Source organism: Echinops telfairi, unplaced genomic scaffold (assembly GCF_000313985.2).
Source record: "Echinops telfairi isolate 266 unplaced genomic scaffold, ASM31398v2 ScPeMD7_9;HRSCAF=40, whole genome shotgun sequence".
NCBI classification, from domain to species: Eukaryota; Metazoa; Chordata; class Mammalia; order Afrosoricida; family Tenrecidae; genus Echinops; species Echinops telfairi.
Genome location: NW_022103906.1, coordinates 44,977,810 through 44,993,181, shown reverse-complemented (window position 1 = coordinate 44,993,181; position 15,372 = coordinate 44,977,810). Strand labels below are relative to the sequence as shown.

Genomic DNA, 15,372 nt, shown 5'->3' with positions numbered 1-15,372 from the left:
GGACTTGCTAAGACCCCACAGTGAAAGCCCAGAGTTTCTTTCAAAGCAGCATGTCAGTCATCAGCTTGATGAATCACTGCAGTAGAAATAAAATACATGTGCATGTGGTTGCCCATCGATGTAATCGTTATTTAACTGTGAAATCCCACAGATGCCAGATTGTATATGCCAGGCATGCTCACCTTTGGTCTCACTGTTGAAGACAGTTTCTAGATTTGCAAAAGACTGACAAACTATAAATAAAAGTGAAACTTCACCTGGATATCACAATTCTCTATTTGTGCTATCTTTTCCCATGGTCTTTATAGTGAGAATATCCTCATCTGCTCCAGCCCCTCTGTAAGACCAGGCTTTCAGGGAGAGGACAAATTTGAGCAGGAATACGCTTTTTAAAAGAGAAGAAATAACACTGCTTTGAGTTGGACAAACATGAAAACAGAGTATACTTCCAAGTGTGATACACCTTAATTAAAAGTCATTATACTTAATAAACATATTAGTAATGAAAGCTTTTTTAAGAGGGTTGGTGGCATAGTGGTTCCGATTTGGCAGGGTCAGTGGTTTGAAGCCACCAGCTGCTCTGCGAGAGAAAAACGGGGTTTTCTACTCCCCTAAATGCTTACGGTCAGTCCCGAAACCCATCAGGTTAGTTCTGCCCTGTCCTGTAGGTTATCTGAGTCGGCCTTGACTCGATGGCAATGACTTCTTTTTGCAAGCTGCCATACACAAAAAGTTCTTTCAAAAATGAATGAGTAATTATTAAAATTGTGCGAGTTTTCTCTTGGCCTCTCTTTCTGTAAGAATCTCAGTTTCACTGTACAGCAAATATTTCTACTGAAGCATGATCCTTCTAAGAATTTGCTGAAATATTTGCTGTTAATCTGGTATACATGCATGTACCACTTAGGGATTAATTTTCAGTACTTCTTATCACGATCTTTCTTTCCATATTGTATTCCACTTCATCTTTTTGGTGAAGCTTCAGTGAGGATTTGATAAAGCCTGCTAAGAACAGAAGAATTTAAATCAGTCTTTTACTTTCTGTTTAAATCTAATGAGTAGAAGTCTCTGTCACCAGTTGAATTACATTTCTTGACCTATCTAATGAAGCTTGTGTTGTCCTGTCTACTCTATGTACGAGATGGAACTGTGTGTTTATTTAACATAGCCCAGGCACTGTGGATGTAGAAAAGTCCGGTCAAGGTAGTCTTTTCCTTTTATAATCTTCATAGTGCTGTTAGAGGATAAAGCAAAAATTAATGTATACAATTTTTATTTTCTAATCTCAATTATTCTGCTTGGAGAAGTGTTGATGTTACTTACTATTCTCTGTGCCATTTGGTAACCAGTGTGGGGGCAATAGTCGCAAGTGGTTCTCTTGTGACTAAATAGTAATATAATATGCTTGTTGTATTCCTTATTCCCTCCATGCTACTGTCCCATTAACTAAATAGGTGGTATGATCCAGTCAGTCTCCTGAGCAGAAAGCCACTAGTTCGTTTTGGTAAATTTACTACACCACTGACCTTGGCCCCTGCTCTACTCCAAGTGGCAGAAAGAATGAACATTTGTTTTACTATCTCCTTTTCATATTATTCTGCTCATTCTCAAATCCCACTGCCTAGCTTTTTGTAGTTGAAGGTATGTTACTGAAGTGCGAGTAAACCGGCAGTTAGATGGCATATTTGTTAGAGATTTTGCTCAGTCTGGTTCGTACCGTCTGTCTGTTGAAGAATGCAAATGAGCGAGGTAATGTGTTGGTAGCAGGTATTTTTACTTCATTGTGTGGGTGGATTGTTTGAGTCACTCTAAAAATCCTTCATTTATTAAGTGTATCATTTCTAAAACTCTTAGCTGTAAGTTAATTACTATGTACTGTTATTTACAGAAACTTTTACTTTGGCAGCATCTTGACCTTTTTCTGCTTCTGTTTCCACGCTTTCACATACACAGCCTCCTCACCTCAGTACAAGCATTCATGACACACAGTGGTTCTCAGCTGGGAATTGGTAAGATTAGCCTCTTCCTTGAGAAGCTCTGGTCTACAAAATAATTTCACATAATATAATTTGTAGACCATATGATCTATTATCAATTACTGAATCGAATCATATTTATCTCAATCTCAATGAAGGGACTAAACCACATATATGTTAGCCATGAGACTACATGTTTTTCCACATACTAGACTTATGCCATGGCTGGATATTTTAATGAAATTGTGGTACTCTGGCACATATTTCTCCATCGGAGTGACAAGCTGTTGATTATATTAAATTCATCACAGTGATCCTGTCCCTGGTCTGATGGCAGCATGTGTATATTACCCTTGACCTCAGAGAATCGCTTTGTAGGATAGATTTTTGTGATACTTCATCTACAATAGAGGCTTCTTTGCTAACAAGTAAAGCTATTTATACTTTAGGAAGAGTGTTATCCAGTAATCCTTACTTAAATGGCTATTCCCTGACATCCCTCTACCACTTTTAACTAACCAAGACAATGACTCTTGTGTCTAGCAAGATCATGCAGGCATCTGTGACGTGATGCAAAGACTTGAACTTAAAATGGGAACCTCTGGGCTCTAGATTTTACCTTTCTACTCAGTTACTCAGTAACATGTTGCAAGTAGCTTGACCTTGGTAATCTTCAGTTTTCTCATTTGAAAAACGTGGCTGCTAAGACCTTCTTTACAGGTTGATTACAGTGATTCAGTGAGACATTGCTCATGCAAAGTGCTTTCTAAACCTACGGGCACTGTAAGAATGCAAGAAAATTCCCACTACTATTATTACTAAGTAACTGCCTCCCACAGGCCACACAGAGGCTGAGTCCGTCATGTTAAGTGCTGCAAGTCACTCTTACAACCTTAGAAATAACCTACCTGTTTCACCAGCAGTATATTAGTATAAATACTTACAATATGAAGACTTAATAGAACATGATGACTACTAGTCTACAAATAAAATAATATCTCTGAAATTACAAAAGTTCTCTACTTAAGCAGTTGATTATTCTTGGGTGCATCATTCACTCTCTTCCCACACTGCCAACCCTACACACTCCCCTCCCCACATCCCAGATTGCTTTGCTAAGTTTTCCTCCTGGGTATCTCTGGGCTGTGCAAACATCATTTCAACAAAAGGGCTTTCCACCAAGTCAGTAATGAAGAGACATTCATTATTTAAGAAACTTAGGTAAAAGTTAACATTGTATTTCACATTTGTTACTCCATAAATACAAGTGATATGTATTTATCATAAAGCGTGTACATTTTTGATTTCCCATACAAGTAAATCAATGGCTATTCAGATTTATATCTCAATGAATGCATTTTTTAAGTGATTTCTCTCACATATATGAGGGGCCTTTAAAAAGTTCGTGTAAAAATTCTGCTATCTTTTGATTCTATTTCTCACAGGATTTTGAAGCCCTTCTTGCATTTGAGGATTTCCTGTCATCCTTGTAATAAGCCCTGTCTGTCTACAGGCAGATGATTCTATTGCCCAACCACATCACACACACACACACACACACACTTACACTTTCCTCCCTTGCTACACTAAATGATTAGGCCCTTCCTAATCATTTATATTGTATTTGTCTTTTAAATTGTTTTCTGTTGCAACTGGATTCTGAAACAATATTACACTGGCATTTTCTCCTGGAAACATTTCAACAGTTTAGTTCCTTTTCTAGAACTTCTGCCTTGATAATTTACTTTTATATCTTGTGTAGAACAAAGCTGCAACTTATTGTATGCATTTGTCACCCATAAATTCCACTTACTATTTTTGCACCAGGGGTGTAGTGTTCTTTAAAAGACTTACAAATTGTGTTCTGAAGAATTGTGAGTAGTTCTGTACTCCTCGTGTATATTGTTATGTATTTGCATATATAACGTCTCTGTCCAAGAGGACATCATGTGTGGTAAAGTAGATGGGCAGTGAGAAAGGAAAGCCCTCAGGCGGTTGGTTACACAGTGGCTATAACCGTGGGCCCCAGGGTAGGGACCATTGTGAGGACGGCACAGGACCTGGCAGTGTTTCCTTGTGCTATGCATTAGTTCTCTGTGGGTTGGATCTGACTTTATGGCACTTTAATATCCTCCTTTCTGAATATTTGTTCATTTAGATGTTTATCAGCACATATAACAAGCATGTAATGCATATGAGACATATATACAGTTTATCATATACCTATGGATATGCATATGCATACACACACGAGGTGGTCCCCAATTACCCCGAAACTCCCCCGCCCCCACCCCTCTCAAAGCCCAGTATTTAGATGTTCTTTACAAAGCAGCCTCATCACCCTCAAAGCATTCTCCTTTACGTAGATAGATGCGTTGTTGTGGTCGCAAAGCATTAGGCCTTTTTGTCCCACTGTTAACACAGTCTTTTCAGAACCTCTCAATGGAAAGCTTGATTGACCTGGTGGATTGAACTCCAAATGCACTACAAGTCAACATTTTCCTCCATTAGGGAAGGGACAGACGGCCAGAATGAGGTTTGTCATCAATCGATATTTCACCTTTTTTGAAATGAGAAAACCATTCGTACACTGGAGTTTTTCCCATAGCTCTGTCCTTGTAACTGTGTTCAACAGTGTCTGTGGCATTTTCCTGAGCAGGAAACAAAATTTCATAGCCACACACTGTTCTCTTAAATCAACCATCACAAGAAAACCAGGTTCTAGTGAAACTGCTTTTACGAAAAAGTTCACTGTGACCTGAGAGAACCTTCCCAAGTGACACCACTGGGTGCACTAACTCAGCAAGTTACTAGGATGTTCATCTGGAGGGAAAAATGAGCTCCGCCCAGCGAAGCTTTTTTTCATTTGGGGGGGAGGGGTACCCCTCATATAATATACATATGCATACATATACCATATATATTTGTGTATAAGCCGAGTTCTTCAGCACATTTTTAATGCCGTTTTTGTTAAAGTAGGTGCCTTGGCTGATATTCGGGTCGGCTTATACTCGGGTATATAGAGTACGTGTAATTTTTTGTTGCTGTTATTAGGTGCCATTAAGTCAGCATAGTGGATTACACTTATGGCTGCTAACCACAAACCCACCAGTCACTCCCTGGACATAAAGTGAGCCTCTATTCCCCTAAAGAGTTAGTCTCAGAAACCCATGGGAGCCGTTCTACTCATCCCATCGGGCAGCTACACGTTAGAATTGAATTGGTGGCAGTGAGTTTCAGTTTCTGTTAAACTCATCTTGGGATCTTGGTTTTCACCATCCTTTTCCTTTTCACCTCTTCCCGTTCTCAGAAAAGTCAGATTTTAAACTCCATTCATCGTAGTGGAATAACTGCTTGAATTAAAAGTATATTCTCACGAATAAGATGCTTCACAGTTAGCGATCAGAAACGGCCAAATTCTGGTAGGAGAGGGATCCACGAAGGACTCCAGTGTGCCCGTTACAAAACAGGAGCATACGGAGTTGAAGCAGGCTTCAGAAATACTTCAGTGGTCACTCATCTAACACCATTAAACGTGTTTATCAAAATAACATACTTTTAAAAAATATCTTTTAACAGCTTTATTGTTGATCATCATTGCCTCTGTGTGATTGTCTTTAGCTTCTGTTAATGAGAACTTTTGGGAAGAAGCAGAAAGCATTCGCTATGTAGCTTTATTGTGTTATATGAGAGAACTTGTTCTCTTTTGAACTTTATCCTACACGGGCTTCCAAATTCCTGTCTCTTTATAGTTCTTCGACGGTTCTCACTGCCCCTTTTGTCCCCTCTGAGAGCTCTTCTTTCCCTCTCCTGCCCTAAAACATTGAACTTAACTCTCTGTACTTCACTGCTTCAGGTAACTGTTGGACAGTTCAGTCAAACCTACCAGCCCCTCCGTAGAAGGATGACTGTCCCCAAAGAGTGCAGGAAACCCTATATAGTGTCACTGTGAGTAGGAAGAATTCATTCAGTGCCAGTGTGGTCTTTTGCCCCCTTTCCCTAATAACTGCATTTATCACATAGCTACAACTATTAGCCCGTTATTCTATTTTTTATTCTAATCCCTCCTGGCTTCTCTCCCCCGGGTGCCATGCTCTTAGGAGTCTTCCAGGAAACGTGTGGTTGGTGCGTGAATAGGTAGGATGCATACATGAGTGAATACATGATGCCCCATGGTCTGTGCTCCAGCTCTCGGTGTCAGCTGCTCACCGAGAAGCATAGCTCTGATATAGCATCACTTCAAAGCAACAATTCAAATACCTCAGCTGCTTCCACTTTTGACTGTCACCTACATTTTCACTACTCGGTTGCTAGTGGTTATACCTTTCTTTTCCGCTTTTAAACCAGAGGGAAGGGAACAAAAATTAATCATTGATTATATTTCTTCCTCTGTAGTTAATTTGCCTCCTAAACCCAATATTCTTTTTCTTCAAGATTTTTCGACTTTAGCTCTTCCTTTCCTTTCTTCAATAAGCATCATAATTCAGAATGTCATCATCTTATATTCAGATTATTAGCTTGTGTGTCTGCTGCTGGTATTTCCCCCACCCCTAAATCATTTTAGATATAGCAGCCTCTTTGGGATATGCGAAGAATGAGAGTCTCTGAGGAAGTACTTCTGTAAATGGAGGAGGTGAAATCAGATTGTAGTGAGTTACAAGAAAGTTGGGAGGAAGAGATCGCGTGGGTATAAAATGCTCATTTGAAGTTGGGTAGACAAATTAGACCATTGACATAAGGTGGAGATCGTGTACTAGTTTCATCTTACTGACGTTACTTTTGAAATGGTTAAATAGATACTTTTAAAGTATGTTAGAAGGCTGAATTAAAGGTTTGTTTTTTAACATGAAAAATTACAGGCTTAAAGAATAATCCTGGAATTTAGATTTTAGAGGTGGCAAAAACAAGATGGAAATCAAAACAAAGCGAGAAAGATTTTTTATTTTTGTAAAAGAAACTTCTAAGTGATGAGACCACATAGTGAAACGTTCAGTAAAAGCAAGGACACATAGTAGGCTTTTCAGAAGATCTCCTTCTTACCAGATTTCACCCTTTTGTTTTCCTTCAGCATGTGGACATAGCAGCATTACTGATAAAATACAACACGTGTGTAAATGCCACCGATAAGTGGGCCTTTACACCTCTTCACGAAGCAGCCCAAAAGGGAAGGACACAGTTATGTGCCCTACTCCTCGCACATGGGGCCGATCCAACTATGAAAAACCAGGAAGGTCAAACACCTTTAGATCTGGCAACAGTAAGTCCTCATTTCAAAGTGCTCAATATTATTGATGGCCCTGTTAAAGATGACCCTAAAGTCTTGGAATTAACAGATTCATCTTCAGTAGCGTGTTATTCACCTAAATAAAAATTGCTTTCCTTTTGAAAAATGTTAAGGTCACTGTTCAATTAGATATTCTAAACTGTAATTTAAAATGCTATGAAGGCAGACTTAGTAGGCTCACTTCATTTTGTGGTACACGACTGTTGAAAATATGAATCAGACACATACTAGAGTATCTTGTGTATATTTAATAAAATATTATTTCTATTGAATCTAAGCACAACTGCTGATGTTCATAATCATTGGCCTGTGCCTATAAGATTATGGTACAGACAATTAGGTGCTTGACTACAAACTGAAAGATTGGCAGTTTGAACCCACCCAGAGGTGCCTTGGAGAACAGGCCTGGCAGTGTGCTCCTGAAAGGGCACAGCCTGACAACTTTGGAGTCGTTCCGCTCTGCGTACATGGAGTCACTGGTTCATAATAGCATGAGTTAGTCCGAGAGAGAGTCACTTCTGGGGACTGTTTTCTTTAAAATTCAAAACCAAATCCACTGGCTTTGAGTTGATTCCAACTCATACATAGCAACTCTCAGGGTTTCCACGACTGCATCTTTACAGAAGCCTACTCCTCTTCTGGAGAGTGGCTGGTAGGTTTAAATTGCTGATCTTGAAATTTTAACTCTTGCAAAAATTAACTCAATGCTTAATATACAGTGTCTCAGCATAAGGGCTCCTTTTATTTTTGTTAGGAAGAAAAAGTCGATTGATTATAGAATCATTGTGATTACATGTTGCTTTACTGGATAATTAGATATGGCACCATCTTTCTTGAACGTTCTAAAAATCTAAAAAAAAGTCACAGTAATTTTTAAGTTATAAATACATTTTTTTCTAAGTTTCTTTGATTCATCTATTGCTCAATAACTATTTAAAAACACTTAGGCTTAAAATAATAATGATTCGTTATTTCTCATAATCCTGTACATTGTTTAATAATTCCTTAGACTGGTTCTACCCACGTAGTTGTACTCAACTAGTGGCATGCCATGGGAGCAGGGCAGGAACAGCCAAGGTAGCTTTCTCCTTGGAACCTTTGCAGAGATAGCTAGAAGGGTCGGATGCCACATTGTATCCCCACGTGGTGGCTCATCTTTAAGGAATCCTGCTGGAATGGAGTTCCCTGGTTGGGGCCATTGAGCTGAGCCTCGAACTAGCATGCCAGCATTCTCAGCAGAGCCCGGTGGCTAAATAAGTCACCCGGTCAACCTAGAGTTAAGATCTGTGTTTGAAATTAAAAAAAAAAAAAAAAGATTTCATGGCCATCTGTCTTTAACACAGTTCACCCTCTGTTAAACAAATTGCTTTCATTCAAAACACATTGGCCTCTCCTTCCCAAGATCCCAAATTAATCCGTTTACAGCGTCAGGTTCAAAGTCCAGCATCTGCCTGAACACTAGATGGAGATGGAGGTACCTTGTTGCAGTTCTTCAGTTGGAGTTACTCAAATGTCGCTCCTCTCAATGAGAAATCCTGTCACTGAAAGACAAGCTATCTACAAAGAGAGAGAGAACAACAGTGCTGAGACAGGTTCAGGAAAACCACCGTAGGCCGTTTCAACAGGACAAGTACTGAGATGGAGATAGCTAGCGCTGAGCCATAGCAATTCCAAAATCAAAGCCCTCCCCAAGGCTGTCGTGTTTGGGAGTCAGGGATGGTCTTTGAGTAAGCGGTTTGGCTTTCTGGATGTTTTTCTTCACTCTGTGCCACCTTTCTCTTTCCATAAGCAATGGCCCAAATTGATGGGCAAGATTTTGAGCCTGCGTCCCGTCTAAAAATCTGGAAATTCTGAGACCTGTTTTCATTTTGATTGACGTCTATCCTTTTTAGTCCAAACTGCTTTGTACAAAAGGGGTGTCCCATGTGTCAAGTTACATATGCTTCCATCTCACGAAGCCACAAGACAAGTCTCTTAGAGACAGGTCCTTCTCGCCATTGGATTGGAAAGCAGATGCTGTGGAACAATGCCCTGAAATTCTTAAAAGCACACCCATCTAGCAGAGAAAGTTCACAAGCCCATCCCCTTCAAGATCTTGTGAAGCGTTTTGGAAGCCATGTTTACTGGCAGCACCCTCGATTGGGTCTTGACCCCGACGCTCTTGGTTGTTTTTAGAAACATTTGCTAGTAGAGAGTTTGGGAAAGATAAATAAGGATAATTATTATTTTATTTTCCAAATTAGCAAGTCTTGGGAGACAGTATTTTCTCAAAAGGAACTGAACAACCTCTTAATTCATTTTTCTCTTTCTATATGTTGTTATGGGCAGATAAAGCAAGCCAGTGACACATTTAACAACATTCTTCCAAATCTACAAAGGCAGTCAGTACATTTTCTTTTTCCTTGATCCTACAGGTGACGGTGCTGCCACACCTTTGACACCAGTAGGTTCCCCTTCCTCTAGCCTCTGTAGCAGTTGCCTTCCAGTCTCCACCCTCAGTGGTCACCGTGCCACCCGGTACGCACCTAGCCAAAGACACATTTCTTGTAACAAACACATTGTTTGTTATAGCAGCAGCTCACTTTCAGCACGGGTTTTTATTTTACTTCTGTACTACAGCACAGCAAACCATCCCTAAATCATAAAACAGTTATTTCTTATAATCTGTAGGCTGACTTGAGTTCCAATAGGGAGTTCTACTCTTTGTGCAGCTGCCTGTAAGTGGGAGCTCAGCTTAGGCGGAAAAGCTATGAACTTCCTGCGGGGCCTTTCTAATCACTCTAATCTAGCCCCAGCTTCTTTATACTACGGTGAGGCTACAAAGGGAGACAGTCGGAGCTACCCGCCCTCACTTGGCAATGCCTGGCTCAAAAGCCTTGGAAGATCACTTCCAATACATTTGGTGGTCCAAGCCACTCCAGGGCAACCCAGATTCAAGGCAGGACAAACCCATGCCCCCTTCTAATGGGAAGAGTGGCATGCGTGTTGAGAAACAAAGGAATTGCTGGGTTCTCCCACGCACTGTACTTGCAGTTACTCCCAGTACTTATATGCTGTAAAGTTAATGAATACACTAGTCAAAGTAAAGTGCCATACACGTAAAACTTCGCCAGATTTTAATTGCACATTAAAGTATTAAATGTGCATGAAATTACTGAACAAACTCCAATACAATTTTTAAAATATAAACAAAGCATATAATGATGTGGGAATACCTGCTAAAGAGTGAGAATCAACTTTCTGAAACTTGTTATTGTTATCACGAAATAGTGAAAAAATGAGTTTAGTTTCTCCAGGTCTACCTTCTGAAATGATTCAGACTCCTGGGAGCTATGAATTGAACAAGTAGATCAATATGGAATAACAGGCACTCATAATTAAAACATGTACGAAGTATATGAGCCTTAATGGAAAACTTAACTTTTAACAAATGTGTTTGTTTGTTTTAGGCTGACGATATTAGAGCTTTGCTGATAGATGCCATGCCTCCAGAGGCCTTACCTACCTGTTTTAAACCTCAGGCTACTGTAGTGAGTGCCTCTCTGATCTCACCAGCATCCACCCCCTCCTGCCTCTCTGCTGCTAGCAGTATAGATAACCTTACTGGTCCTTTAGCGGAATTAGCAGTAGGAGGAGCATCCAACACAGGGGATGGTGCAGCAGGTGCAGAAAGGAAGGAAGGAGAAGGTAAGTGTACCCTGTGAAACTTTGTATGTATGTTTGTATACAACTATGTCAAAAAGTATTGCTACTAAGATTCCAGGTTATACATACATACATGAGTTTATCCCAAACAATACTTGTTTAAACTTGTCTCTGCCATTGATGGATGGCTGCAGACAAGTTCATTCAGTAATATATTTGTCTTAGTCTCATTAGGGTGTCTTAAAAAAAAGAAGGGTGGGTGGCTTTACAATCAAAATGATGAATTCTCAAGGAATCTGCTGGACCACAGCAATTCAAGGCAGAAAGGTCAGCTCAGAAGGTGTGGTGACCAACTGCCTTTTGGGATGCCAAAGTGGCAGTCTTGATCAATTTTCTTGAAGGACACAGGAAGATCATAGAGTCTTTTTAGGAAGGAATTTTAAGAAAATTGAAGACTGTATTGATGAGAAAATGCTATGGCGAGTTGTGCTGAGACACAGCCAGGGCTGTCCTGTAAGGATGTCATTGGGAAACCTTATCCTATTCACCCTGTATCCCACAGCCTTGCCCCTTCAGACTTCTTTTTGTTCCCAAAACTCAAAGGATATGTCAAGGAACATGATTTGATGAGTCGCCAAGGGTGCTATTTGGGCATGGTGTAAATTGAAGAGCATAGAATTATGAGACAGAGATGGAAACACTGTCTTTATAAACGTGTGAACCTTGATGGTGGGTATGTCAAGAAACAATAGGTTTACATTTGATATTGCTGTTTAATAGAGGTTTCTATGATTTTATATCTATATATTTTTAATTTTACCCCTTATATATACGTTTTAATGAAATAAATTCACCTTTTTTTGGTCAGGACTTAATACCTCACTTAAAAGCATCCTATCTATTCAGTGAAGGTTCTTAATTATCATAGAAGCTTGTCAAGTTATCTGACATTTAATTCCTCCACCAAACTCAGATTTACCTTGAGGTATTTAAATATATTCTGGATTATTTTATGCTGTGTAAAATCATTTACATACTCAAAGGTTTCAGAGAGCCATGCCTTTAAATAGATACTGCAACGTTCTTGAGTTCAATCAAATTCTTCCTGAGAAACTTAAATATTTTCTGTTTTAGTTGTAGGTCTTGACATGAATATCAGTCAATTCTTAAAAAGTCTTGGCCTTGAACACCTTCGGGATATCTTTGAAACTGAACAGGTAAACTCTTTGTATGTATTTAAGTCTTTTAAATTAAATATTATAAATTACTAATTGCCACGTTTCTTTTTGTTTCTTAACAGCCATTTGAAACCCTTCACAATTTATAAATGAGTGGACTTAATATCTTATACTTCTTACACATGTCTTACACATAGATATCTTTTTTTTTCTGTGTAAGAAGTATTCTTACTCTATAGGTTTTTAAACTTAAAACCATATACCAGAAAACCACCTTATTTGGTTATGTTTCAAGAAAGTGTTGCCATTTATGCATGTCATTCTATCACTTAAAATCAATGAGAAATTTTTATAGTTACTACTTTACAAAAATTTCATGAAGAAATTAAGTTGGAAAGCAAAGTAATACTTAGATAATTATACCTTTAAAAAAAATCATTTTATTAGGGACTCATACAACTCTTATCACAATCCATACACACATCAATTGTGTAAAGCGCATTTGTACATTCATTGCCCTCATCATTCTCAAAACATTTTCTCACCACTTAACCCCCGGCGTTAGGTCCTCATTTTTCCCCTCTCCCCACTCCCTTATGAGGGGTTAATAGTTTATAAATTGTTATTTTGTCATATCTTGCCCTGTCCGACGTCTCCGTTCACCCACTTTTCTGTTATACCTTTTAAAAAGTGTCCCTTTATTAAATTTCTGTTGTCTAGTTTTAGTATAAAATAATGTTTAACCAGAAAAAGCCTAAATAGAGACATGTACATATGTAAATATATTTAAGATTATGGGGGAAATGGACCTAGGTGCAAATATTTATAGGTTTAGTAATAGGGTGGCAGGTGGACATTGGGCCTCCTCATGCGCATTCCCTTAATACAAGAGCACCTTGCTTAGCTAAACGGTCATTTCATGATACCTACCTTCCCGACATGATCGCTGAAGACAGACATGTGCATAAGCAAATGTGTTGAAGAAAGCTGATGGTGCCTGGCTATCAAAAGATATAGCGTCTGGGGTCTTAAAGGCTTGTAGGCAAACAAGCGGCCATCTAGCTCAGAAACAACAAAGCCCACAGAGAAGAAGCACACAAGCCTGTGTGAACACGAGGTGTTGAAGGGATCAGGTGGCAGACCCCAAAGAACAAAAACCATCATTGTGTGACCACCTTCCCCACATAAACGCTGAAGACGAATGTGTGCATAAGTAAGTGTGGCAAAGAAGGCTGATGGTGCCCGGCTATCGAGACCTATAGCGTCTGGGGACTTAAAGGCTTGAAAGTAAACAAGCGGCCATCTGGCCCAGAAGCAACAAATCCCACATGGAAGCAGCACACCAACATGTGTGATCATGAAGGACTGAAGGGACCAGGCTTCAAACACCAAAGGCGGGGGTGGGTGGAGTGGGGGGTGTCATATTGTGAATGAGGGTGGCGCATGATGGGGACCCAATGCCCATCTGTAGACAACTGGACATACCTTGCAGAAGGGTAGTGGGGAGGAGATGAGTTACTTAGGGTTCAGTCTAGCAATAATGAAACCCACAACCTTCCTCTAGTTCTTAAATGCTTCTTCCCCCCAACTACCATGACCCCAATTCTACCTTTCAAACCTGGTTAGACCAGAGGATGCACAGCGGTACAGATGGGAACTGGAAACGCGGGGAATCTAGGACAGATGAACTCCTCAGGACCAGTGGTGACAGTGGCGATACTGGGAGGGGAAGGGGTGGGTAGAAAGGGGGAATTGATCACAAGGATCTACATATAACCTCCTCTCTGGGGGATGGGCAACAGAAGGGTGGGTGAAGGGAGACACCGGACAGTGTAAGATAAGATATAATAATAATTTATAAATTATTACGGGTTCATGAGGGATGGAGGAGCGGGAAGGGAGGGGGGCGGGAAAAAAGAAAAATGAGCTAATTCTAGGAACCCAAGAGGAAAGCGAATTTTGAGAATGATGAGGACAACAAATGTATGTGTGCTTTACACAATTGATCTATGTATTGTGATGAAATTGTATGAGCCCCAATAAAATGATTTTTAAAAATACGGTGATAAAAAAAATACTAAATAAAATAAACAAACAAATTTTGACCTTATACTCAAATAGACCTATTTTGGGCTACATCTTAAAGTTTGAGTATAAATTCATTCGTAGGACATCTGTGAATTAGGATCTTATGCTTGCCCTTTTTTTAATACAGGGCAATACTTTTTTAACTTATTACTGTCTGGCTTTATTATCGTGGCTAGCATGCCAATATTGAATGATAATAAGTTCTTTGATTTAAATGGGCTGTCATTAATATACATACAAATTTAGTCTGGGAAAGGTCTTTAGAGACCTTCATATTATTTTAATTTATAATGTGTCAAAATCTACTGTTCTTAAACACCCGCCCTCATACACACTCACAAAGTTGCTGTAGAAATGCTTCTGTCTGATTAACCCTATTTGCATAGAATGGCAAATCTGTATTCTGCATATGTGTTAGTTTCCTTGGGCTGCATAACAAATTGCCACAAGATTTGGTGCCTTAGAGATTTACTCTCTCACAAGTTCTGGAGGTCCGCAAGCCTCACACACAGTGATTGCTACACGAGTCTGTGTCTTCAGTTTCTGGTGTCGCCGCTTCCTTAGTTTGTGGCCACCTCGCCCTAGTTTAGGGTTCCTTGTTTACACGGCCTTCTCCGCTGTGTTTCATATGAGGAAGTACACACAGTGACTTAAGACCCACCCAGATTATCTAATTTGATGACCATTGAAACTAGCATGGCTTGAATCAAGCATGCCCTTGTCCACAAAGTGCTGTATTTAAAGCGCTCTTCAACGCTTAAACGCCGTCTTCTACAGATTTGTCTGATGCAATACATCTTTGATTTCTTGGCTCCTGCTTCCTTGAGCATTGTTATCTATACAAGTAGGTACGAAAACCAAACTCACTGCCAGCGAGTCTGTGTGAACAACAACGACCGCATAGGACAGGATAGAAATGCCCCTGTGGGTTTCTGAAACTGTAACTCTTTACCGGAGTAGAAAGCCGTGTCTTTCTCCCGAGGGGCTGGCTGGTAGATTCGAACTGCTGACCATACGGTTAGCAGCCCAATTTGTACCCCCAACACCACAAGGGCTCCAGGAGATGCAAGTAAAATTAACTCCTTAACAACTTCAATCTTTTCTCTTTTTCTGAATTTGTTGTCTTCTGTTCTAGTGGTGAGGATTTGGGCTTTTTTACATTGAGTTTCATTCCATACTGAAAGCTGCACATTCGGATTGT

At 39.8% G+C, this 15,372-nt stretch overlaps 1 protein-coding gene across 1 annotated transcript in view; it reads left to right on the top strand.

Annotated features, from left to right (window-relative positions):
* TNKS (tankyrase) overlaps positions 1 to 15,372 on the top strand; it is a 209,828-nt gene that overhangs the window by 170,584 nt on the left and 23,872 nt on the right. Inside the window, exons 18-20 of the mRNA XM_004696189.3 lie at positions 7,045 to 7,233; positions 10,710 to 10,947; positions 12,040 to 12,122. Of these exons, the coding sequence (XP_004696246.1) occupies positions 7,045 to 7,233; positions 10,710 to 10,947; positions 12,040 to 12,122 (510 nt within the window). The remainder of the gene's footprint in view (positions 1 to 7,044; positions 7,234 to 10,709; positions 10,948 to 12,039; positions 12,123 to 15,372) is intronic.